This window comes from Eriocheir sinensis, chromosome 26 (assembly GCF_024679095.1).
Source record: "Eriocheir sinensis breed Jianghai 21 chromosome 26, ASM2467909v1, whole genome shotgun sequence".
Taxonomy (NCBI): Eukaryota; Metazoa; Arthropoda; class Malacostraca; order Decapoda; family Varunidae; genus Eriocheir; species Eriocheir sinensis.
In genome coordinates this window covers 7,357,362-7,384,243 of record NC_066534.1, presented here as the reverse complement: position 1 = coordinate 7,384,243, position 26,882 = coordinate 7,357,362, and the positions used below count along the sequence as shown (strand labels likewise).

Sequence of the window (26,882 nt, the reverse complement as noted above, 5' to 3'; positions counted from 1 at the left end):
GAGGGTGGGGCATGTGGAGGTGGAGGGGTGTGGAGAGGAGGGCATGGAGAGGATGGTGGTGGGTGGGGGTGGGGAGAGGGGTGGAGGTGGTGGAGGGTGGAGTGGGGCATGGAGAGTGATGGTGGTGGAGAGGTGGAGGTGGGAGGGCATGGAGAGTGAGGGCATGGAGAGTGATGGTGGTGAGGGTGTGGAGAGTGAGGGCATGGAGAGTGATGGTGGTGAGGGTGTGGAGAGTGAGGGCATGGAGAGTGATGGTGGTGAGGGTGTGGAGAGTGAGGGCATGGAGAGTGAGGGCATGGAGAGTGATGGTGGGGGAGAGGAGGTGGAGAGGAGGGGATGGTGGAGGGGGGCAAGGTGGAGAGTGATGGTGGTGAGGGTGGAGGCATGGATGGGAGGTGGGGAGAGAGGTGGGGAGAGGAGGGCATGGAGTGTGGTGAGGGGTGTGGAGAGGTGAGGAGGGTGGAGGGCATGGAGATGGTGGGAGGGTGGAGAGGAGGGGGTGGTGAGGGCATGGGAGAGGAGGGGCATGGAGAGGATGTGGGAGGAGGGGTGTGGGAGAGGAGGGCATGGAGAGTGAGGGCATGGAGAGGATGGTGGAGGTGTGGAGAGGGGCATGGGTGAGGTGAGGAGGGTGGTGAGGGGTGTGGAGAGGAGGGCATGGAGGTGGGGTGGGAGTGATGGTGGTGGGGTGTGGAGAGTGAGGGTGTGGAGAGTGAGGGCATGGAGGGGCATGGAGGTGGAGGGTGGGTGAGAGTGAGGGGTGGAGAGGAGGTGGATGGAGAGTGATGGTGGTGGGGGTGGGAGAGGAGGGTGGAGAGGAGGTGGAGAGTGATGTGGGGTGGGAGCTGGAGGGTGGAGTGAGGGTGTGGAGGTGAGGTGAGGGTGGAGGCAGTGATGGTGGTGAGGGTGTGGAGGGGCATGGAGAGGAGGCATGGAGAGTGATGGTGGTGAGGGGTGGAGGTGAGGGCATGGAGGATGGTGGGCAGGAGGTGTGGTGAGGGCATGGAGAGTGAGGGCATGGAGAGTGATGGTGGGAGGGGTGGAGGTGAGGGGCATGGAGGTGAGGGGCATGGATGGTGAGTGGGCATGGAGAGGATGGTGGTGGAGGGGTGTGGAGAGAGGTGGGGGAGAGTGAGGGCATGGAGGTGGTGGTGAGGGTGTGGAGAGGAGGGGTGGGAGAGTGAGGGTGGGGAGAGGTGGAGGGCATGGAGAGGATGGTGGTGGGAGGGGTGTGGAGAGGAGGGTGGGAGGTGGGGGCATGGAGGAGTGGGGCATGGAGGTGATGGTGGTGGGGTGTGGGAGAGTGAGGGCATGGAGTGGAGGGCATGGAGAGGATGGTGAGGGGTGTGGGTGAGGGTGGAGAGTGAGGGCATGGAGAGTGATGGTGGTGAGGGTGTGGAGAGTGAGGGCATGGAGAGTGAGGGCATGGAGAGTGATGGTGGTGAGGGTGTGGAGAGTGAGGGCATGGAGAGTGATGGTGGTGAGGGCATGAGAGGCATGGAGAGTGAGGCAAGGGAGTGTGTGAGGGTGGGGAGAGGAGGGCATGGAGAGTGATGGTGGTGAGGGGTGGAGAGGAGGGTGTGGAGGAGGAGGGCATGGAGAGTGGTGGGGGTGTGGAGGAGGGGCTGGAGGTGGGGCATGGAGTGGGGGCATGGAGAGTGAGGGGCATGGAGAGTGAGGGCATGGAGAGTGAGGGCATGGAGAGTGAGGGCATGGAGAGTGATGGTGGTGAGGGTGTGGAGAGTGAGGGTGTGGAGAGTGAGGGCATGGAGAGTGATGGTGGTGAGGGTGTGGAGAGTGAGGGTGTGGAGAGTGAGGGCATGGAGAGTGATGGTGGTGAGGGTGTGGAGAGTGAGGGTGTGGAGAGTGAGGGCATGGAGAGTGATGGTGGTGAGGGTGTGGAGAGTGAGGGCATGGAGAGTGAGGGCATGGAGAGTGAGGGCATGGAGAGTGAGGGCATGGAGAGTGAGGGCATGGAGAGTGATGGTGGTGAGGGTGTGGAGAGTGAGGGTGTGGAGAGTGAGGGCATGGAGTGTAACGGGCTTGTCGGGGGGCGTTTAAAGGGTGTTGATTAAGACTTCAGCTTCCTTAAGGCGAATTATATTCGTAGCCTTTATGTACAAGAAGCGACGGAGCGAGAGCGACTGTCGTTGTGTGTCAGTCGGACTCTCGTGAAGGAGTGGCGAGTTACAGGTTGGAAAATAATTGTTACAATTGGTCACGTATGTCAAGGTGACCTCCACGCACCATCGGAGTGCTAAGTATACAAAACTGAGACGGTAAACACTGACGGACGACATTCCTATAAGGTGGCGTGATCTATCTGTCGTGGGGTTTTTCCATTGACAATTGTATGCCTAATTCGTGGTGATATTAAATAATAATAATACATTGATATCCTACTATAACACTGCTCGGTCACCTACCAGTGGTCGCGACCTCGCGATATATAAAAATCGAAATAGCAGTCTAGGTACCATGAACATACATAGTGGGAGTTTGTCAAGCAGACTGCCTATGATACAATTATATTAAAACACTGGCTATGTAAGAACAGATGTGGAATTATAATATAAAATAGGGAGAGGGAAACCACAACGTGTGTGACATGAAACATAAGAAACCTCTCAAAAGATAAATATAAGGACACATGTATAAGAAACTATCAACTGGCATAGTTACAGACAATGAAACGTTGATCTAGCTCCTTTAAAAAAAAAAAAAAAAAGACAGTAGTGAAACACAGTACAATGTTAAGCATAGGAGCAGCCAGGTTTCTGTCCCCTGACTCGTCTGAGAAAAGGAAAAACTACCTTGCCAGTGGCCTCCCGGCATCCAGTCGCCGTGTCTGCACAACCAAATAATCGTGCAGGACAGAGTTTCTCCTAATAAGGTAGCACATGACGACGAGACTGACGAACATCAGAAACATTGGTACAAAAAATCCAGGGTACAGGTAGGGGAGATGCAAATAATCAGGCAGCGTTTCCTCCAGGGTTTCCGCAAACTCTGTTTTGTTCGCGAAAGACAATGAATTAAGGGAATTAGTCACATACGAGATGCTGGAGAAATGAATGTCATCGAGAGACCGTAGAGGAAACACTCGATGGGAAATATTGGCCGTGAAAACCAGACGAATCCGAGACGGGTACGTTGTTATGTTAGTGGAGCGGATATAGCATGCTTCCGCTATGGCATAGTGACCAGTAACCCGTTGATAAGTGGTACCCTCCGGGCAGATGACCGATACATAGAAGGACTGAGGGAAATAAAAATAATGCAGACCCTGAAAGTTCTTATGGAAAACAGGCGTTGGTGTTAGCTGCTTGTAAGGGCACAGGGAAAGAGCGTCAGACGCGTTCACGCGGGTGAGGGCGATCTCGCATACCCCTCCCGAACTGGAAGGAAGGCAAAGAGAGACAGAGCAATAGAATCGCCCGAGACCGTCTCCTTGCAATACTGCAAGAGTGAGTAGCTACTCGTTGAATACAGAGCAGAAATCCTTCGCGATTAGAACAGAGACGAGGACGTGTCCAGGGCTAACACACTGTCCTTAGCTGAAAAAGGGAACAGGACAATTTCGTGCCTCAAACACGTCCGCCGTCTGAAAGGGAACATGAATGATTATGGCATCAGGGTGAGGCTGGACTCAATCAAGGGGTAAAAATATTGACTCATGTCCGGGGTGAATAAAGGCGTCAGGCTATAATTTTGATACCCGATCTGGACAGTCGTTCTCAAATCGTGTGGGGAACAAGGCAGGTGTGACTCTACCGTGCGCTGCATCAACCATTTGCTAATAACCTGCTGATTAGCCGTTGCGACGGAGTTAATGACGTTTTCCAATACATACAAGGCCTGATCTAGGAGGAGAAACTGATTCACCTGGTCGATCTGTTTGACAACTATGTTGATAACCTCTACCATCTTATTTGTCTGCTCTAGCAGTTCGTCCAATGTTAGTATGCAATTGCGCAAGTTTTCTACAATTGGCGTTGATCACCTGCGATTTCTAGCAGCAAAGGAAAGTACATGAGGCGTAGTGGTCCCGCTAAATCATGAACGTCCTCGTCGGTAGCCGTACCGAAAAGGAACTTGAGGCAGACCCCCACGATGTTGAGCAACCCCTCTTTACCCGAGAGTGAACTGGAAGTGAAAACTATAATCCATGTTTACCTCATCAACTTTTCCCCGTAAGAACAGAATCCTATCCTCCAGTAGTTGAAAAGAGTCAGAGAGTTGGTACTAGAAGGCCTTTGATTCCCTAGTCTTGGTAGCTGCGGATGGCGTCTGCCATGCCGAGTAGTTTTTCTGAGACTATCCTGATTATGTCCGTGCTGTTGGTCAAGGAAATTATATGGATATTTACGAGGAGCACATCTTCTATAGGAAGACCTCTCCTATGTAAAAAAGCGTGAGGGCACCAGGCTTCAGGTGGATGGGTGTTGTTGCAAGCAGGAGCCAAGGGACAACAAGATGGTCAGAAAACGCAACATCATGATCTGCAAGTGGTGGGAATGATAATTAAACCCGTGGTCTCAAGTTATAGCTATGGGTGTTGGGATTATCTTGTTGAACATTTGACTCTGAGGGGAAGTACCAATATCAAGGTCCAAGGGAGGAATTACTTTCAGACGATCACTGTGAACCTATACTAGCTCCACTATTCGACTCAGAACCTCGAACCATTGATTACCTGACATTCCAGAACAACTCGGTAGGACCCTAAATTTAGCCCCAGTTTCTGAACTCCTTTCCGCTTGTAATCATGGCTATGTCACCCTCTTTGAAAATTCACCAGGACGGCCTGTTTGTGTTGTTTTGACATCATTTCAACCTTCGTAGCTTTTAACGTAATAATCAACCTAACTTCTGAGTGTATCTTGGAAAGAAAACATATGCATCTGCTGTTGTGCGTACCCTATCAATGTTGTAGAGAGGTTGCTGTGGGGTTGTAGAAAGTCGTACAGAAGACGTTTCTCCACCCCATACAAAATGTAGTGAGGGAGACTTCCCGTAGAGTCGTTGCCGACGTATTTATAGAAGCGGCTATATGCGATAGCCAATCCTCCCATTATCGTGGAGATCGTTCACGATATAGGCCTGAGACTAAGATTTTCTATTAGCCTCTCCGCCAACCCATTAGCAGCTGGGTGGTAGCTGTGATGAAGGATTGCGTGATGTTAAACTGGCGCATATTTTCGCTCAATACTGAGTTCCTTATCTCGGTGCCTTTGTCACTCAAAAAAGAATTCAAGGAGACGAATGTGGACACAACATGTGAGTCACGAGGGCATGGGCCACGCGTGTGGCTGTCTTGTCCATGAGGAGGCGCTAGAACAAGAAACCTGAGAACTGGTCGACGCACACCAATAAGTAGCACCGAGCCATGTTGGCGCCTGGGGAGCTGTAGTAAGTCTATATTAACAACATCCCATGGCGCCTCTGGTACTGGAGTATTGCAACATAGGTGCTGGCCCTTTGACGGACCCCTGTACTTAGTTTAGCACAAACGACGCAATATTACGACATGTTTTCTACATCAACCGTAATGTGGGCCAGTAGAATTTTCGTCTGGTGACAGATAGCGTTCTTGTCTCTTCCTGGGTGACCCGCAATGGGTGTGTTATGGACCAGTTTAAGCGTCACGGGGACGTATATGTCTGGGATGACCAGTTGGTCTATATAGGCACCGGCTCCCTAACTCAGCCCTGTGTGGCCATGACCTACAAAGTTGAGGGGGTTGTAACCCTCGAATGGAAGAAATACTGCTTTAAATCCTCGAATTAAAGGAACTCCTTACTGAACTCCATGTGAAGGTTTGATTCTTGTTCTCCCGACTCGAGGGCGTAAACACCACACGATCCTACCACACAGGGTGGTCACGTTGAGCAGTGTAGCTCAGGTGAGAGTGAAGTTATATGGATGACCTCTGGGGTGAGTATCATCGCGCCTATCGGAACGACTTATTTAATGTTACGAGATAAGGCATCTGAATAGCAGCATTTGTTTTCCCTTAGGTGATGTAATTTTTATCTCCGGATTGGTAATAGCAATTTGATCGTTAAGAACCATCTTGCCAGACGACCGTGTAGGTTTTTCCTATAAAAAGACTGTCATATGGCCAGTTCAGTGGTCATAAAAACCACAATTTTTGTACGCCGAAAACGATAGAGAAGAACAAAGAAAACAGGTCACGAAAATTTTAGTCTCGAGGCCCGACAATTGATGCTCAAGCCCACGGCCTCTGTATGCAGAGTAATACAGTAGTTCTTCCGGAGCAAGGTACGGTAGTTCGGACTGGAATATATATACTGCTATATATATACATATATATATATATATAAACTATATATATATATATACTATAGATAAACGTATATCAAATTGTCTAATAAGGAGTCCAACCTGATAGTTTCTTATATGCTGTGTTGAAATAGAATAATGAACGGTGAGGTATGTTCTGGTGTCCTGTCATGTCACATTTCTCCAATCATTCGGTTCTCTCCTCCCATTCTCTCTCTTTCCACTTGCTCCCCTTGCTTTCTCCTCACTCCTCCAGTAGACAAATGGTCGAAATCGTCCTAAACAGGAACTTTCCCACTGTGTATCCTCCCATCGAGAATACCCTCACTGCTCTCCTATTCTCCTTGTTACCTCCCCTGAGAGTCGTTCCATCCCCACCTGGAAGGAACTACCCCCTTCCCCTTTCCCCTGGTATCAATCCTCCAACGCCCTTCCACCCTCTCTCCCTCCGTCTAGACAGTAGCCCATTGAGTGTTCTCGCCTCTCGGTGGTCCGCATATCCTGAACCGCCTTGTCCCTGTCGGTGTTCTCAGTCTAAAGATGTGTGTGTGTGTAGCAGCAAATCTTGTGTGTGTGTGTGTGTCACCTTGCCATGACCAATCTGTCACCATTAAAAGTGTCAAAGTCTGAAACTCAGTACCTCTGTGTCATACGAAGTTCGAACGACATTCTCTGTCTCGCTCCGTCCATTCACTGTCTCTGATCACATAAGATGAGATATGACCATGTGTGGGTTCAAAGCTGATCTTATGCCAATCAGCTTGACCTTGGGTAGCTCAAACTCGTTAGAAGATCATAGAACACAACTCAAGATCTATTCCGTCTGAAGACAACCACATACATTTCACGATGCATCACCAACCTAATCCATAGGATCCAACCATCACCCTACCCTAACCAACTTTAATCTTACACCACAGAGTATCTTGGTGAAAACTGGGATAATCATCCCCAGTGATGTTCCCTCATCAGTACTAGCCATCTCCGTAGTGCAGCCATCCACTGTGTCTCCGCCTGCCGCTTAGAAAGACTACTCACCACTAGGATGTACGATGCGTATCTAGCGATCGTGATCTGACAGCGTGGAGTCAAGGACTGTCATCTGGAAATGTGGCAGGCGTAGCGGACAGTCAACGGACGGGCCTCCGGGGTGGCAGGGCGCGATGGGATGAGGACCTGGAGAGTGAGGAGGGCCCAGTGCTTGACCTATACTTTCATCATATACTGGAACGACTCTAGAACTAGGATTAAAAGTGATGCTGCCTGCGGGGGGAATTTCGTTCAGGTGAGACACAAAGGGCTGGGTGGGAGGTAAGTGGCCTCACGATTTAGACAGACACGAGATTTACGTCAGTAGTGGACTCTGGACCAGGAGGGTGTGTTGGTATCAGAAAAATGGGCAGATGTCTCTTCTCTCTCGTGCATTAAGACGAGGATCCAGTCAACAGCAACCATCATACCTGCTCCAATGGTGGCGGAACTTCATGTTGTGCAAGAGGAAAGGAGAGGGTCAGTCACGACGGAGGACTAAAACCAGATGAGTGAAAGGCAAACAAAGGCGGGTCACAGTCCGCCCGAAAAGAGAATGGGAATACAATGCTTATGGGCATATCGAGGAACTTGAGACTGAATACAAGACGCCGGAGAATATGTGCCTTGAGCAGGTCAGCTGCTGGAAGAGGGGCCCCAGAATAACGCCGTGGGAGTTCTGGTCTCCTAATTAGGATCCTTCAGTAATTGAGGAGGAAGGTACAAAGCGCCGCGCCACGAAGAGAAGAGGTGGACATCAGAACTATACGAATTAGCCATGAAGAAGCGAAGAAGAGCGACTGTAGACCCTTTCACGTTGGAAAAAGAAAAGAAGCGTTCGACTACACTAACATGGACATAAAATTGGCGGTCTGAAGGTCTTCAGCAACGTAAATGATCACCCATAAAACCCTTAGTACAAATGAATGATAACGAATACAACGGAGGAAACAATTCAGAGCAAAGGATGCAATACCGACATCATACGAAGAGCGAAGGAGACGATTTCTCGAAGGAGTGAGCAAGAAGAGAAGCGAAAAAGATTCCTGCAAGTAGTTGTTTGGAGGAGATCAACTGAAGAAAGAGGATCGCCGATTGTTGTGGGAGGAGTGATAAAACGAGAGGAACTGATTTTCCCAAGGGTACTACAAGCAAAGGATAAAGCTTATGCAAGGCACCTGAAATGAAGAAAACAATTAATTTGAGAAGTCCACTGGAACGCAGGCTCCTAGTAAAGAGAAGCGAACAGAGGGAATAGGGTGGCCTGCAGTCAAGCGGAGAACGAGAAAGGAGATTTCCACAGCCCCTCCTCACATTCTTGAAAGGAGTCTCCTTTCAATTCGACAGGCAGTAGGTACGTCACAGATACATGTCTCCCCCTCAGGTTTCCCCTCTGTGAAGATGAAAGACGAAGTGCTCCCTTTTCATCTCCGAGGAGATAACCAGAGTTCTGAAACAAGCGAGGAGGGATGAGCATGAGTACAGTCGAGTCTCCTCACCCCAGGGAGGAAGCAGGAGGCATGCACCTCTAAACCTTTCGGAGAGAGTCAGAGAGAGAGAGAGATCCCTCACCTCTAGAGAGAGAGAGAGAGAGAGAGAGATTTGAGAGTAGAGAGAGACTCTCTCGGTAAACACGTGCAAGGGAGGGGTTAGTGAGAAACGATGTAACATGAGCCTTTTAGATCTCCACTCTGTACCAGAAGGAGCTGTGTCATTTTTCATCTCCTCGTCACCACACCTTCTTGCACTCTTACATATATATCCCCACACAATCATAGTGCTCCGCCATTCCCATTTGTCACCTCCCTTTCATCTCCTCCACCTCTACCACACCTCTTCCTCCTCATCTCCTATATATATCCATACCTATCAGTGGTTTTCATCTCCTCACGCTAATGCCTTTTATCATCCCTTTCATACCCTCCTCCACCCTCCTGTTACCTAGTGTGGTGTCTCTCCCCATCTCCTCTCCTGTTTTCCACTCCTTCTACTGCCGCATCCTCTTCACTCTCCCCACCCCACCACACATTCTGTTCACCTTTCCTGCATCACCGTCTTAACTTGCGCTTTCCCTCATCTCCCCCTAATGGTCCTCCACACCTTTGTGTGTTGTTCATCCCTCGTCCCTCTACCACACCCTTCTTGTTACTCCTTCCTTCAGCTCTCCTCAGTCTATCACACTTCTTTCCTTGTACTCTCCTCACATTTCGCCTCCTCCCCCTTGTTTCACACACCTTGTTTTGACATCTGTTTTTCCTTACACCTCTTTCATTTCATCTACCTCAATTTCTTATGACACCTCTTCTTCGAACAAATCTCCGTTCCCTTCTCCACACCCTTCTCTCTCCTTTCATCTCGTCATCACCCTTTCTACCAAAACTTATTTTCATGTCTCTTTTCATCTTTGTAGTTTATCTACCTCGCCCGATGCTTTTTTCTGCGTGTTGTTCCCTTCTCTTCTTTTCTCCTCCTCCTTCGTACCCCTATCTCCCTGTTTTTCCCCTTCCTTATTCTCTCATCATCACTTTCTCTGGCTCCTCATCCTGCTTATTTTCACGCCTCTGCTTCCTTGCTCTGATGATGGTTTTTTTCCTCCTATTTTCCTCCTCCACCTTCGCTCCTCGTGTCCTAATTCGTTCCTCCCTTCCCCTCTCTCTCTCTTTACTGTTTAGGAAGAGACAAGACGCTATCTGTCACCAGACGAAAATTCTACTGGCCACATTACGGGTTGATGTGAAAACATGTCGCACATTGCGTCGTTTGTGCTAAGCACAAGGGGTCCGTCAAAGGGCCAGCACCTATGTTGCAATACCCAGTACCAGAGGCGCCATGGGATGTTGTTAATATAGACTTATTACAGCTCCCCAGAGCCAACATGGCTCTACTTATTGGTGTGCGTCGACCAGTTCTCTAGGTTTCTAGTTCTAGCGCCTCTCAAGGACAAGACAGCCACACGCGTGGCCCATGCCCTCGTGACTCACGTGTTGTGTCCACATTCGTCTCCTCGAATTCTTTTGCGAGTGACAATGGCACCAGTTTAGAAACACAGTATTGGACGAAAATGTACGCTCAGTTAATATCTGGAATCCTTCATCTGACTTACTACCCAGCTACTAATGGGTTGGCGGAAGGCTGATCGGAAAATTTACAGGTCTCAGACCTATCGTGAATTGATAATCCACGATAACTGGAGGAGGTGGCTATCGCAAATAGCACTTCCATAAATGCAATATAACGACTCTGCAATCTCCCTACATCTTATATGGGGTGGAGGGAAACGTCTTCCGTGATACGACCTCCTATCAAAATACACCAATTTTCTGCAACTTTGATAAGACACGCGCAGCAACAGATGCATATGTATTTTTCTAAGATACACTCAGAGGGTGAGGAGTACGTTAAAAGCTACAAAGGTTGAAATTATGTAAAACAACACAAAAGACCGTCCAGTGGGAATAAAGAAATTGACACAGTCATGATTAAGCAAGCGGAAAAGGAGTTCGAGACTGGGGCCCTAAATTTGTGAGTCCTTTCCGTGTTCGGAATGTAAGGGAAATGAGTTCCCGAGGTTCTTGAGCCAAATAGTGGAGTCAGTCTAGAAGTTTCACATAGTGATCGTCTGAAAGTAATTTCCTCACCCCTATGAGGACACTTGACACATTGAGTAAAACCTTCAGAATCAAATGTTCAACAAGATAATACCCCCACCCATAGCTATAACTTGAGGCCACTGAGTTTAAAAACTTTATTCCCACCACTTTCAGATCATGATGTTGCGTTTTCTGATCATCTTGTTGTACACTCAGCTCTCTATTTGCAACGACACCCCACATCCACCTGAAGCCTGGCGCCTCCACGGCACACATAGGGAGGTCTTCCTCATAGAAGATGTGCTCCCTCGTGAAATACCCATATACTTCCTTGACAGACACCACAGACACAATCACTTGATAGTCTCAGAAGAAACTACTCGGCACTTGGCCCAGACTTCGCTTGAACAGTACCAAGACTAGGGAGTCAAGGCAGTCTAGCACTAACTATCTGGATCTTTTTCAACTACTGGAGGATAGGATTCTGTTCTTACGGGGAAAGGTTGATGAAGTAGAAAAAGGACTATGGCTTTCCTCCAGTTCACTCTCAGGGTAAGAGGGGCTGCTCAACATCGTTGGGACCGCCTCAAAAGTTCCTATTTCGGTACAATGACCGACGAGGACGATGCACGATTTGCGGGACCACTACAATCCGTGTACTTTCCTTTTAACTGGCCCGGAATCACCTTGGGGTAATCAACGCATAATTGTGAAAACTTGCGTGATTGCATACTCACACTGAGGAACTGCTAGAGCAAACGAATATAAGATGTCAGAGGTTATCAACATAGTTGTCAAACAGATAGACCAGGTGAGATCAGTTTATCCTTCTACATCAGAGCCCTTGCACGTGTCTGGACAACGTCATTGAATCTGTGGCAATGGCTTGATAGATCAGCAGGTTATTAGCAACATGGGAGATGCGACTCACCGGTAGGAGTCACACCTGCCTTTGTTTCCTCTACGATTGATAACGACTATCCATATCAAAGGTATCAAAATTATAGTATCAAGCCTTTGTACAACCCGGACATGAAGTCAATATTTTTACCCCTTGATTGAGTCCAGCCCTCACCCGATGCCATAATCATTCATGTTCCGTTTCAGACGACGGACGTGTTTTGAGGGCCCAATAATTTGTTTCGTCCGTTCCTTCTCCCATAAGGGACAGTGTGTTAGCCATGGACACGTCCCCGTCTCTTGTCTTAATTGCAGACCATGATCGCTCTCTGTATTCAACGGGTAGCTTCTCTTGAAATATTGAAATATTTGAGACGGTCTTCAGGCAGCGATTCTATTGCTCTGCAAATCTCTTTTTGCCCTTCCCTACCGGTTCCGGGGAGGTGTGTGAGATCTCCGCTCTCACGCAGTGTGAACGCGTCTTACGCTCTTTCCTGTGCTAAAACCTTTGAGCAGCACCTGTTTTTCCATAAGAACTTTCAGGGTCTACATTATTTATATTTTCCTCAGTCTTCTATGTATCAGTAATCTGCCCGGAGAGGTACCACTTATCAACGAGTGGTGGTCCCGCTATACGCATAGCGGAAGCATGCTATATCCGCTCACCCCTAACTTTATAACATGTACCCGTCCGGATCCGTATGGTTTTTTTCGTATCTTCCCATCAGTGTTTTCTCTACGGTCTCTCGATAACGTTCACTTCTCCAGCATCTTATGTGACTAATTCCATAATTCATTGTCTTTTGCAAACAACGAAACAGAGTTTTCAGAAACCCTGGAGGAAACGCTGCCTGAATACTTGCACCTCACCTACTTGTACCCTGGAATTTGTGTGCCAATGTTTCTGATGTTCGTCCAGTCTCGTCGTCGTGTGCTACCATCTTGGGAGGAACTCTGTCCTGCACGGATTATTTGGTTGTTCAAACAGGTGACAAGGATCACAAGGAAGCCACTGGCATTTAGGTAGTTTTTTTTCTCACCGCAGAATAATGCAAGATATGTCATTCTCCTGCTCCTGTACCTTAACATTGTACTATGTTTCCCACCTTTTGTTATTATTATTATTATTTTTGGAAGCTGGATGAGCATTTCATGTTCTGTGACTATCACCACTTTCGTTATCTACAGATACTGTGTGTCCTTATGTTTATCCATTGAGAGAGATTTTTCTATGAATTATATCGCACTTGCTGATGTTAACTCTCATTCTTTATGTCCATTACTACAGAATATTCTTGCTTAACCATTGTTTAATGCACTTGTGCCTTTTAAGCGTTCTATCAACAGATCACGCTATGTATGGTCAGCTACTAGTTAGATTTTTTTTTTTGGATGTCGCTTGAGGTCGCGATCAATGAAATGAGTGACCGAGCAGTGTTATAGTAGTTATAATTATATCAGTGTATTATTGTTATCGTACACATATTATGGACCTGCATGAATTAGGAAGTAAATGCATGCTGTGAGTGGAAAATACCACGGCAGATAGATCACGCCACCTTTGTAGGAATGTCATCCGTCAGTGTTTATCGTCGTTCGTTATCGGTATGTGTAACAAACACCTCGTCACCTCAGCAGTCACCTTGACGCGTGACCAATTGTAACTTCATTATTTTCTAATCTGTAATCTTCCTCCTTCCTGAGGCTCGACTGACACAAACCTATTGTCTCTGCTCTCTCCAACGCTCGCTGTATTTTTTTAGGTTAGAATACATTTCACCTAAGGCAGCAAGTGTTTCCTCACGCCCACCAAAGACCTGATTGAGCTCCCCCAAACCCTACATAGTTACAAGTTGATGTGTTTAAGAACCACCAGCTCATCTTAATTCTACTTATGTTCATATTTTACAATTCTAACTAAATTTTACTTCAAATGCCAGCTTGACTACGCAGTTACATTTGCAAATAACAATAAACAAATTGACAATTATATGCACTACTATTAGTACTATGGTAGTGCATATAATTATCAGTTGTTTGTTGTTTACAAATGTATTTACCAATCACCATTGAAAGTAAGAATTGTTAGAGCAAAAATATATGAACAAAGTAGAAATTAAGATAACCTGATGGTCTTAAAACTGATAATTCTTTAAAAATTAGTTAGTGAATACCATGTCATATTAGTTAGCAGAGAATAGTTCCTCATAGGTTTTTTTCATATGAGGTACATGTCAAGCATGGTGATTAGTGATGTCTGGTCTGTTATGGTATGTTTTACAGTGGAGTGTTTTAAGTTTTACTATAATGTTACCGTCCTTGGTGAATAATTGCTGGAACTTTGGCCTGTGTTGTTTACGGATGGCAAGAACTTGCTTGAAGATGGTGAGGCGCTTTGGGTGAGCCTCTCGTTGAGGTAGAGGTTTGGTTTGATCCGCATTTGCCCCACCAGATCGTTAAATGACACTCCTCTAAGCAGGTCTGGGCGTGAGAGAGACTTAGGAGTCCTAGTGAGCGCTGACCTCCGTCCTAGACTCAATGCATCCAGGCTAAAAATCGGGCAAACAGAGTATTAGGTTTCATCTCAAGGAGCGTGAGCAATAGGAGCGCTGAAGTCATCCTCAAACTTTACTTAGCACTAGTTCGACCTCATCTCGATTATGCAGTTCAGGTCTGGTCCCCCTATTATAGAATGGATATCAAGATGTTAGAATCTGTACAGAGGAGGATGACAAAGATGATTCAGGGGATGAGAAACTTGCCTTATGAAGACGGGCTAAAGCAGTTAAATCTACACTCTAGAAAGGCGAAGGTTGCGAGGAGACTTGATCGAAGTTTATAAATGGATGAAGGATTTAATATAGGGTATGTCAATAAAATTTTGAGAGTGAAAGAGCCAGGTAGGACGCGTGGCAATGGTTTTAAGTTAGACAAATTCAGATTCAACAAAGACATAGGCAAGAATTGGTTCACCAATAGAGTGGTGGACGAATGGAACAGGCTTGGGAGCCATGTTGTGGGTGCCAATACCATAGATACATTCAAGAAGAGGTTAGATAAAGCCATGGATGGTGAGTAAGGTGGGGTTGAGTGTACAGGAGCTGCCTTGTATAGGCCAACCGGCCTCTTGCAGACTCCTTACGTTCTTATGTTCTTATGTTCTTATTCACCGGGCGGGAGAACTCACAATCCCACAGTCAACGGGAAATGCATCACGTCTGCCTGTGCCGTGGAGGTCGGACGAGTGCAAGCAGGCAGTGACTTGCCGGCGCCGGGCCTTCAACCGTTACAAGAGGCATAGGACATAGCTCAACCACATCGCCTACAAGATAGTACGAAAGCACGAGCAAAAGAATGGCGGACATTAAAAGAAGCACGGCGGTCCTCGTTTGCCAGTTATGTATCATCAATTAACTCACAGACGCAAATGCCTGTGGAAGAGGGTACACAAAATTGCAGGAAAGTTATCATCGAGCCCACCACCTGCACTTAACATCAACAACAACATTATCGCAGGGAACACCGAAGTCGCCGACGCCATAGTCAGTGCATCACCTGCTGTGTCTAAGTGGGACTCTAGGCCTCCCGAAGCACGCCAGCACTTAGAAGAAACAGGAGATACGCAATCTAACATATACAACGTTACCTTCTCCATGCGGGAACTAGAATCAGCTATCTCCCACTGCAACGACACGTCGCTAGGCCCCGATAATATACCATATGCCATGATCAGACACCTTAGTCCTACCACCACGATCCTGCTGCTCCAAATATACAACAAAGTTTGGGAGACTGGCAGCATACCAAGTGGATGGCGCAAAGGCATTGAACTTCCCATCCGCAAACATGGAAAAGATGGTTCACAGCCCTTACACTACGGACCCATTGCACTAACATCCTGCCTCTGCAAACTTCTGGAAAAGATGGTAAACGTCCGCCTAATGCACCATCTAAAGATGAATGGCAACCTGTCTCCTTACCAGTCAACATACATAGCAATGTATACAAACTTAAATTCTTTGTGGCTAGAGCTCCATATTACAATAAGTTCCAATAAAAGATATAAAATTACTAAAAATGTAAAGTTAATAGAAATATAAAATTACTAGAAATGTAAAGTTAATAGAAATATAAAATTACTAAAAATGTATAGTTACTAGATATATAAAATCACTAAAAATGTGAAATGTTTCTACAGCTACACATAAAAACACAATAAAAACACAATCAATCACAGGGCCCATCACACTTTCACACATTCTCACAAGTAATTAATCACCCAGTCACTATCATGTTTTCATATGATTAAAGATTACGATGCTTTTTTTATACAAACGATTTTTATATCTGTCGGTGCGTTGAGTGGGCAGAGCTAACCTTCTGCCGGACCTAAGGAATGTGTAGCAGGAGTGGAGGGGATGGGTTACATCATTCATGATTCTGTCAGTCCATTTCATTGTTCCTTCAAAATAAAGCTTGTCGATTGAATTTACTTTTGCACCTAACTTCCTCGATTTCCCTACGATCCTTTTAAGCATATTCTTTTCCTAGATGTTAACCTACCAAACCAAGTGATTAAAGTAAACCTCATTATTGACTCTATAGTGGACCTGTAGAAGAGACTAATTATCTTTTTATCTATGTGTAAATTTTTCAAAATGCGTAAAAAATGAAGACTGATTGCATTTCTTCACTACCATGTTGGTATTTGCGCTACCTTTTAATTCAAGGTCAATCATAAAACCCAAACATTTATATTGTTCCACCCTCTCTACAGATTCTTCATCAATTAAAATGGGATCAGGTACACGACGTTTTTTTAATCTATAGTCAACATTTCTTTGGTTTTCTTTACGCTTAGTTCCAGAAAATTTGATCTGCACCAATCAGCAAAATGGTGAACCTGGGCTAGGTACTCATCACATTCGTCATTTGATATTTTACCAATAATTACCGTGTCATCGGCATATTTTGTTATTGTGCAATTGCTAAAAGCACTTCTACATTCAAAGGCAATCCCACGCTGCGTGTGGACGTGTTTTCCCTCGCTCCCGCACCACACCTCAACCCCACTACACTGTCTAACTAGTGTAAGACGATTCAGCTGTGCCGGATATGCCTAAGTAATAACACATGGACGCTGTGAATATGAATAGCCGCTGATATTATTGAACAGTGAAGTGAACAAGTGGAGTGAACAAGTGACAAAGTGGCATAATTGGCGGTGAAACTCTGACGTCACAGCACACCAATTAGCTGACTTCACAATACATTCCGTGTTTCGTGGAACTGTGCATGCTATAAGTGTTTACAGCATAAACTTGATCCTTCGAGAATAAAGAAACTTACCACGACTATAAGCATGCCTCCTAAAAAGGGCACTACTGCGGGTCTCAGAGTCGTCTAACGTCCGACACCCCGACCTCGTCTCTCCTCCCTGGCAAATCCCCCTCTAGCCCTCATGCCCTCGTCACTGCCGCCACCTCGCCTCACCCGGAGCCTAGGTATGCAGACGACACGGAAATAGCTGAGATGTTAGCGTCCCTCACAGAAGAGAACAAAACTTTGGTTAAAATCTTGAAACGTGTGATCGCCATAGAATTTAAGGCTGAAATTGAAGTTCTACCAGAGGAATTAATGAAGAAAGACAAATTAATTTCCACCTTAACTGATGAAGTGACTGAACTAAAAACCAAATTATGTGACCTCGAGTCTCATATAGACAGAGTGGAACAGTACGAGCGGCGGGACACGTTGGTAGTGAGTGGCCCCGCTCTACCCGCCGAAACTCGCACCGAAAACTCCACCATGGTGGTGGTGTCTACCATAAAGGACCAACTAAAGGTTAACATCAAGGAAGAAGACATTAGTGTGGCACACCGCCTGGGACCTGTCAGTGAGCATCGCAGCAGGCCCATCATCGTCAAACTGGTGAACCGCTCCCTCAAGGAGTAATTGTGGAAGGGTTATTCCTACCTACACTCAAATGCTACACTTCCCGACATTGAATTCCATCTGCCACTTCCTCGCCCAATCATATAGTCTGTCAAGCTCATCCTGGAGAACGGTAGCGTCGCTGTCTGATTGGATTACTCTACCGATCTTGGTATCATCTGCGAACTTACTGACATCGCTACTAATTCCTGTGTCCAAGTCATTGATGTAAATAATAAAAAGCAGAGGACCCAGCACCGACCCCTGTGGGACTCCACTCGTAACACTGCCCCATTCAGATTTCATACCATTGATTTGCACTCCCTGCTTCCTACCACTAAGCCACGCCCTGATCCAGTTCAAAACTTTCCCATCTACGCCTTGAGCCTATAAAATTAGTAATATCCGGTGATGAGGGACTTTGTCGAACGCTTTACTGAAATCTAGATATAATATGTCATAGTTTTCATCTCTGTCAACCGCCTCGATTACTTTAGTGTAGAAGGACAACAGGTTAGTAAGGCAAGACCTACCCTTTGTGAACCCATGTTGTGAATCATGAATTAAATTATGCTTTTCTAGATGGTCTCGAATGCTCCTGGCTATAATTGACTCTAACATCTTTCCCACAACTGATGTTAAGCTAATTGGGCGATAGTTTGAGGTGGCTGACCTGTCTCCCTTTTTGAAAATCGGCGTCACATTAGCTACTTTCCATTGATTGGGTACATACCCAGAATTTACCGACATCTTAAAGATATCGGCAAGAGGGCCACTAAGGACTTCCTTGCACTCTTTCAGAACTCTTGGGAATACTTCGTCTGGGCCCGGCGATTTGTTTTTCTTCAACCTACCAATCTCATCCTGGACTACTTGCTTAGTGATGATCACATCCCTCAACTTGTCGGTCTCGTCACCCTCATATATCTGAATTCTCTCCGGAATGGTTGTTAGATTTTCCTGCATGAAAACTGAGAGGAAATAGTCATTCATCATTTGGCTCATATCTTCTCCATTCTCAACGAGCTCGCCCGTGTTTGTTTTCAACGGTCCAATTCTGTCCCTTGTTTTCGTCCTGTACAATTTGAAGAAGCCCTTGGGATCGCTCTTGGCCTCGTTGGCTACCCTAATCTCATAATTTCTTTTTGCTAGGCGGGTGTTCTTCCTCACCGACCTGGCTAGCTCAACATACCTACCCCTGAGGTGGATCTCTCCGTTCTTTATTTTCCTATAAATTCCTCTCTTCAAGCCTATTTCATGCTTGAGTCTGCGGGTCATCCATTTGGGGTCGTTATTTTCCTTCCTACGTGCTTGGTAAGGGATATGCTGTCTCTTACCCTCTGCAATTTCTCTAACTAAATTATTGTAGGTCATTTCTACATGGTTCCCCTGTCTTTCCAGTTCCAGCTCTGAGATCTGGCCCTCATCCAGCCCTAAGGTTTCCCAATTTACCTCCTCAAGGTGTCTTCTGAGCCCCTCATAATCAGCACTTCTAAAGTCGGGCACCAACACAGGGTTAAGTTCCTGGGTCACCGCCCAGTCTAATTTAAACCTAATCTCCTTGTGATCACTGCCACCTAATTCTCCCCCAACATCTAGCTCGCTGATCATATACTCGGTGTTAGTTAAGACCAAGTCCAGAATGTTGTTACCCCTAGTGGGCTCTGTTACTGTCTGCTTGAGAAAATTATCTTGTATTACTTTCAGAAAATCCTCAGACTATAGATCACCCACCACGCCTTCCCTATCTATATTCCTATAGTTAAAATCCCCCATTATGCAGACATTTTTGCTCCTGCTCGCCCTGCCTACCTCTTGTAGTAATATATCAGTGTCCTGCCTGCTGAGGTTGGGTGGCCTGTAAAGAACCCCTAGAATTAGTTTGTCTTTCCCTTTGTGGACATCCACCCAAACTGATTCTGAGTCGCAATTTGTTTGAATAGAGTTGTTAGCGGAACATTTAAGTGTGTCTTTAACATAAAGTGCCACCCCCCTTCCCCTTCTTCCCTTTCTATCTTTGTGAAACATCTGGTAACCATCTATTTCATACTCAGACATGAAGTTTTTGTTGGCAGCATCCACCCATGTTTCCGTGATAGCTATAATGTCGAGTTTCTCGACACATGCTTTCCCCCTCAGTAGATCTATCTTGTTCCTGAGACTCCTACTGTTGGTGTAATAAGCCGTTAGCCCATCCTTTCTTATATCCTTTCGATTTCTCCTACGCCCCCATTTTTTTTTTTTACAACAAAGGAGGCAGCTCAAGGGCACACAAACAAAGAAAACAATAATAATAAAAAAAGCCCGCTACTCGCTCCTCCTAAAAAAGAAACAAAAGAGGTGGCCGAAAGGAGGATCAAATACAGGAGGAGAGGTGTCCTGATACCCTCCTCTTGAAAGAGTTCAAGTCGTAGGCAGGAGGAAATACAGATGAAGGAAGATTGTTCCAGAGTTTACCAGCGTGAGGGATGAAAGAGTGAAGATGCTGGTTAACTCTTGCATAAGGGGTTTGGACAGTATAGGGATGAGCATGAGTAGAGAGTAGAGGTGCAGCAGGGCCGCGGGAGGGGAGGCAGGCAGTTAGCAAGTTCCGACGAGCCGTCAGCGTGGAAATATCGATAGAAGATAGAAAGAGAGGCAACAGTGCGGCGGAATTTAAGAGGTAGAAGACTATCAGTATGAGGAGGAGAGCTGATGAGACGAAGAGCCTTAGCCTCCACTCTGTCCAGAAGAGCTGTGTGAGTGGAGCCCCCCCACACATGAGATGCATACTCCATACGAGGGCGGACAAGGCCCCTGTATATGGACAGCAACTGTGCAGGGGAGAACTGGCGGAGACGGTACAGAACGCCCAGCCTCGAGGAAGCTGATTTAGTAAGAGATGAGATATGAAGTTTCCAGTTGAGATTTTGAGTTAAGGATAGACCGAGGATGTTTAGTGTTGAGGAAGGTGATAGCTGCGTGTTGTCAAAGAATAAGGGATAGTTGTTTGGAAGATTGTGTCGAGTGGATAGGTGGAGAAACTGTGTTTTTGAGGCGTTGAAGGACACCAGGCTCTTCTTGCCCCAATCGGAAATAATAGTAAGGTCTGAGGCTAAGCGTTCTGCAGCCTCCAGCCTTGAGTCGTTAAGTTCCTGAAGGGTGGGTCTTCTATTAAAAGAAGTTGAATAATGCAGAGTGGAATCATCGGCGTAGGAATGGATAGGACAGTTCGTTTTGGAAAGAAGATCATCAATGAACAACAGAAAAAGAGAGGGAGATAGGACAGAGCCCTGCGAAACACCACTGTTAATAGGTTTAGGTGAAGAACAGTGACCGTCTATCACTGCAGAAATAAAACAGCCAGAAAGGAAACTGGAGATAAAAGTACAGAGAGAGGGATAGAAACCGTAGGAGGGTAGTCTGGAGAGCAAAAATTTGTGCCAGACCCTATCAAAAGCTTTTGATATGTCCAGCGCAATAGCAAAAGTTTCACCGAAACGGCTAAGAGAGGATGACCAAGAGTCAGTTAATAAGGCTAGGAGATCACCAGTAGAACGCCCCTTGCGGAACCCATACTGGCGATCAGATAGAAGGTCAGAAGTGGAAAGGTGCTTTTGAATCTTCCGGTTAAGGATTGATTCAAAAGCTTTAGATAGACAAGAAAGTAAAGCTATAGGACGGTAGTTTGAGGGATTGGAGCGGTCACCCTTCTTAGGTACAGGCTGTATGAAGGCATACTTCCAGCAAGAAGGAAAGGTAGATGTTGACAGGCAGAGGCGAAAGAGTTTGACCAGGCAGGGTGACAGCACGGAGGCACAGTTTTTAAGGACAATAGGAGGCACTCCATCAGGTCCATAAGCCTTCTGAGGATTGAGGCCAGAGAGGGCATAGAAAACATAATTTTGAAGAATCTTTATAACAGGCATAAAGGAGTCAGAGGGGGGATGAGTGGGAGGAATATGCCCAGAATCGTCCAGAGTGGAGTTTTTAGAAAAAGTTTGAGAGAAGAGTTCAGCCTTAGAGATAGATGAGACGGCAGTGTTGCCGTCAGGACTGAGGAGTGGAGGGAAAGATGAAGAAGTGAAGTTGGAGATGTTTTTGGCTAGATGTCAGAAGTCACGGGAAGAGTTAGAGAAAGCAAGGTTTTGACATTTTCTATTAATGAAATAATTTTTGGTTAGTCGGAGAATTGATTTGGCACGATTTCGGGCAGAAATGTAAAGTTCATAATTAGCATGAGTTTGAAGGCTCTGGTACCTTTTGTGAGCTACCTCTCTATCATTGACAGCACGAGAACAAGCGCGATTAAACCAAGGGTTTTTAGCGTGAGGAGTAGAGAAAGAACGAGGAATGTATGCCTCCATTCCAGAGACAATTACCTCTGTGATGCGCTGAGCACACACCGAGGGGCTCTATCCTGGAAGCAATAATCATTCCACGGGAAATCGGAAAAGTACATCCTCAGGTCGTCCCACCGAGCTGAAGCAAAATGCCAGAAGCATCGCCTCTTCGGTGGGTCCAGAGGGTGTACAGGAGCGATAGGACAGGATGCAGAAATAAGATTGTGATCGGAGGAGCCAAACGGAGAGAACAGTTTGACAGAATAAGCAGAAGGGTTTGAGGTAAGGAAGAGGTCTAGAATGTTGGGCCGGTCTCCAAGACGGTCGGGAATACGTGTAGGGTGCTGGACCAACTGCTCTAGGTCGTTGAGGATAGCAAAGTTGAAGGCTTGTTCACCAGGCTGGTCAGTGAAAGAGGATGAAAGCCAAAGCTGGTGGTGAACATTGAAATCTCCTAGGATGGAGATTTCAGCGAAGGGAGAGTGGGTCAAGATGTGCTCCACTTTAGAATTCAAATAGTCAAAGAATTTTACATAGTTGGTAGAGTTAGATGAGAGATAAACAGCACAGATGTATTTAGTAATAGAATGACAGTGAAGTCTTAACCAGATGGTGGAAAATTCAGAAGAGTCAAGGTCGTGGGCACGAGAGCAAGTGATGTCGTTGCGCACGTAGGCGCAACATCCAGCTTTGGATTGAAATTTAGGATAGAGATAGTAGGAGGGAACAGAGTAGAGATTGCTGTCAGTAGCCTCAGAAACCTGTGTTTCGTTAAGGAAGAGAAGGTGAGGTTTAGAGGAGGAGAGATGATGTTCCACAGAATGAACATTAGAGCGAAGACCGCGAATGTTGCAGAAATTGAGAAGAAAGAGGTTCGAGGAGTTATCAAGACACCTCTCGGGTCGGCAGCCAGAAGGGGAGTCCTCCCTGGGGGAATTTGTGGTCCCCCCCCCAGGCTGGGACTCCGAGGCTTGGTGTATGTGCGCCATTTTGAAATTTTAATTTTGGGAAAAGGTGTATATGTTGTGTGAATGTAGTGTGGTGTGGATAAAGAGAGGATCTGTCTTTAGAGAGCATGCTGAACTACTCTCCGGTGTTGGTGAGACAATAGGGAAACGGTTAGTGAGGACATGGGAAGGGTCTTTGGAGGGCTTCAGCTTCCTTCTCACCTCCCATATATACCTCACCGGGAGTGGCTTGCGCCCGTTCGGTAGGTGTCTTCCTACCTACTCCTAGTCCCAGTCTCCGATGCATTGACAGGCCCTCCCCCCTCGCCAAGTGCCAAGTGCCAAGTGCCAAGTGATCGCTCGAGGGAGTTTGCGAGAACCTCCACCCCCTGGAGTGACAGGTGCACGCCATCCTTGCCATACAAGGTGCCTTTATTGTAGAAGAGGTCCCAATTGTCAAGGAAAAGCCAACCATTTCGCTTACAGTGGGCCGCCAGCCTGCTGTTTACTGCTAAGGCTCTGGAAAAGCCATCCCTCTCCCAACCCCCTCCTCGGCAAAACCCCACAAACAGCCGGCACCCCCCCGAAGTCCCTCACTTTAGCAAACGATTCCCTGAAGCGCCGAAACATCTCTTCGCTACCCACCTTACCGATGTCATTACCACCGTAACTGCAGAAGACGATTGGCTGTGTCCCCTCCCCTGCTAAAATTTCCTCCATTCTGTCAGATACGTGCTGGATGCCTGCCCCGGGAAAGCACACTCGCAGCCTATTGTCGTGATCCCTTGATCAACAGTACCTGTCTATGAACCTGACTTGAGAGTCCCCAAGCACTAGTACTTTCCTCTTATTAACTTTGTCAGTAGACGGAAGGGAAGCCGCTACAGGAGGAGAGGGAGGGGCGGCAGCAGGGGAGTGGGAGGAGGAGGAGGAGGAGGAGGAAGAAGAGGGGGAGGAGGAGGAGGAGGAGGAGGAGGAGGAGGAGGACGATGAGTCGAAGAAGGAGAGAGGAAGGGATGACGTCGAAGGGGAGGGGGAGGAGGAGGTGGCTGAGGTGGTGGCGGAGGTGGTGGGGGAGGCAAGGGAGGAGGGGAGAGGGAGGGAGGCGGGGGAGGAGGAGGAGGCGGGGGAGGAGGAGGAGGGGGGGGAATGTGTGGTAGCAGAGGAGGGGGGAGGTGATGTGGGGGAGGACAAGGAGAGAATGCGAGGAAGAGCAGGAAGAGACGGAAGGGAGGAAGAGGGGGGAGGAAAGGGGAGAGGGGTGATGAATGAGAGTCAGCGGCAGAAGGGAAGGGAAGTATGGGGGGTGTGGAGTGGGGAGATGGCGGGTGAGGAGAGGGGAGAGGGGAGGAGAGGAGAGAAGCGGCTGGAGGAGTGGAAGAGGGAGATGCAGGAGGAGAGGGAAGTGAAGGGAGAAGGCACTAGCGAGGAGGGGGAGGCAGGCGGGAGAAAGGAGGCTGCTGTATGGGGAGAAGCAGGGGTGGAAGGAAGGGGGGGTGAGGTACCCCCGTGAGTAGATGAGCAGGAACACCTGCTACACGCTGTGACTCGCTCCGCCAAATATTTCATGTCCCGTGTTAACGAGTGGATCGTGGATTCCAGGTGCTTGATTTTTCTTTCATCTTGCTCTGCCTTGATGCAGAAACGGCAAGTCTCGCTTGCCCCGTTACTTGCCCTAAAGTACTGCGGAGCTTGGCGAAGGCCACAGTTAAAACAACGTTTCAAATTTGAGGGCATATTGGCTGATCCTTCCGCGGAGCGTAGTGAAACAGAGGGTCCCGGGTGAAACAAAGGGTCCCCTGGGAATACGGCCGGCGAGCGGGGTGTCTGGTGGCCTGGAAATTTCCGTTTAACAAGGAAAATTACAGCATGAAACAGCACCTAATATGAACACTTCCTGGAAAATGAATAGGAAAAAAATACGTGTAGAACGTTTAGAAGGAGCTTGCGTGCACCACTGTGAGGTTGTGAGATGTATGGGGTTAGTACAGCGAAGGAAAGCAAGTGTGTTAAGGTGAGGGTGATGGAATGTAATGAATCAGAAATAACACTTAGCAGAGCAGAGGGTTGGGTAGTAGTAGTTGTTGTTCAGTCACTGCAGCACACTACAGCAACAGAACAGCCTCAGGAACCGCTGGGTAGCAGATAAGGAGCCAAAGCGTCGAAACACTGAGGAGCAAGGTGACACACGTGTACTCCCGAGGCTGGGGCAGGGTCAACTGCATCCTTGGTTGTCTCAAAGCCATCAGTTGATGTTTCGGTGTGAGTCATGGTCCGGAAGAGCTCCCAGTCCGTTCAATCTAATTTCCAACGCGGTAATCAAGGTGACGGTTGGAAAGTGGAATGGGAGATGGAGATGGGGTATAGTGGTCGCTGCCAAGTAGATCCTCTGATATTTCCCACCTGAAATCCAGGGAACTGAGGGAGAGGTCATTAATTGACCGTGTGTCGGTTTGCATATGATAGTGTGTTGGATGACCGGTGTTAAGTATGCAGATGTCTAGATCTTCAATTACAGATGCCACAGTGGCTCTTCTTGGGTTGCTGGTGGTATCTTCCCATAGTGTATGGCGACTGTTGAAGTCGTTTAGTAGTAAGAAGGGTGAGGGCAGTTGGCTTACTAGTGTCAGGAGATTTTGATGGTTGAATGGTGTTCTGGGTGAAAGATAAGAACATAAGAACATAAGAACGTAGGAGTCTGCAAGAGGCCGGTAGGTCTGCACAAGGCAGCTCCTTTGAACCTAAGCTCCCGTGTATCTAACCCCACCTAATATCGTTGTCCATGAATTTATCTAATCTATTTTTGAATGTGACAATTGTATTGGCACTCACCACATGACTGCTAAGCCTATTCCACTCATCCACCACCCTGTTAGTTAGCCAATTTTTGCCTATGTCCCTGTTGAATCTGAATTTATCCTGTTTAAACCCATTACTTCGTGTCCTACCCGGTCTCGTACCAACAGAACCTTACGAATATCCCCCTTATGAAAGCCCTTCATCCATTTATAAACCTCGATCATGTCTCCACGCACCCTTCGCCTTTCTAGAGAATGCAAGTTTAACTGTTTGAGTCTTTCCTCGTATGGCAAGTTTCTCAACCCCTGAATCATCTTAGTCATCCAGGGAGCATATAGTGTAGGTACGTGTTATGTAGATAATTATGAGCAGCAGCAGCTGCAATAGAGTGTTAAAGTAAGAGCGGAGTGTGTGCTATGTCGTTGGATATGAAGAGACACGTACCTCCTAAAGGAGCTTGTGTGGGATCATCTGGCGCATATATGGCACTGTAATTGCGCTGGGGAGGATGAGCGTATGATCCTAACAGTGTCTTCTGTAGGCATATACACTGTGGCTGGGAGTCTTTGATTAGGACCTGGAGTTTTTCCCAGCTTCCTCTCAACCCACGGCAGTTCCACTGTATTAGAGTGAATTTTATTTTTGTTTCTTCAGGGCGCCCCAGGTGGGACATTCATGGTTTCACCGGGCTCTCGCTGGAGGGTTACCCCAGCGCCAGTGTGCTCCCTTTCGGCCCAGTGGCCGATGAGACAGACCGGGGAAGATCCAATTTTCCCCGGCCTCCCGTTCCCACCGGTGACTTACTCACCTTGCCCCCCCAACCTTCCGCCACTCAGAGGAAGGGGCAGGGGATGATGGGACGGGTGGAGCCTCCTGCACAGACTGTGTGGAGGCGGGGGTCACGGGTGCCGGCAGGGCCGCACCGTTACCTTGAGCAGCAACAGTCATCGGCTGACGGTCACCCGGAGCCACTGGTGCAGGAGGGGCGTTCGCAGCCGACACCAGGGATTATCCAAGCGACCCAGTGGCGGGATTCACAAAGCATTAGTGCGTAG

The 26,882-nt window shown here is 47.3% G+C and overlaps 1 protein-coding gene across 1 annotated transcript; it reads left to right on the top strand.

Moving 5' to 3' along the window:
- Nucleotides 1–1,595: 1,595 nt before the first annotated feature.
- Nucleotides 1,596–26,882, top strand: LOC127003898 (protein ENDO16-like). Its single transcript, XM_050871003.1, has 4 exons — nt 1,596–1,736; nt 1,896–1,995; nt 26,482–26,546; nt 26,664–26,882. The coding sequence occupies exons 1-4, from the start codon at nt 1,596–1,598 to the stop codon at nt 26,880–26,882; spliced, it is 525 nt and encodes a 174-aa protein (XP_050726960.1).

What these genes read in the sequence shown, in the direction of transcription:
- LOC127003898 (XM_050871003.1), top strand. Translation starts at nt 1,596, where the DNA reads ATGGAGAGTGGTGGGGGTGTGGAGGAGGGGCTGGAGGTGGGGCATGGA. An exon ending in AGAGTGATGGTGGTGAGGGT is followed by an intron (nt 1,737 to 1,895) that starts GTGGAGAGTGAG and finishes GATGGTGGTGAG; the next exon opens with GGTGTGGAGAGTGAGGGCAT. An exon ending in AGGGTTACCCCAGCGCCAGT is followed by an intron (nt 26,547 to 26,663) that starts GTGCTCCCTTTC and finishes TCCGCCACTCAG; the next exon opens with AGGAAGGGGCAGGGGATGAT.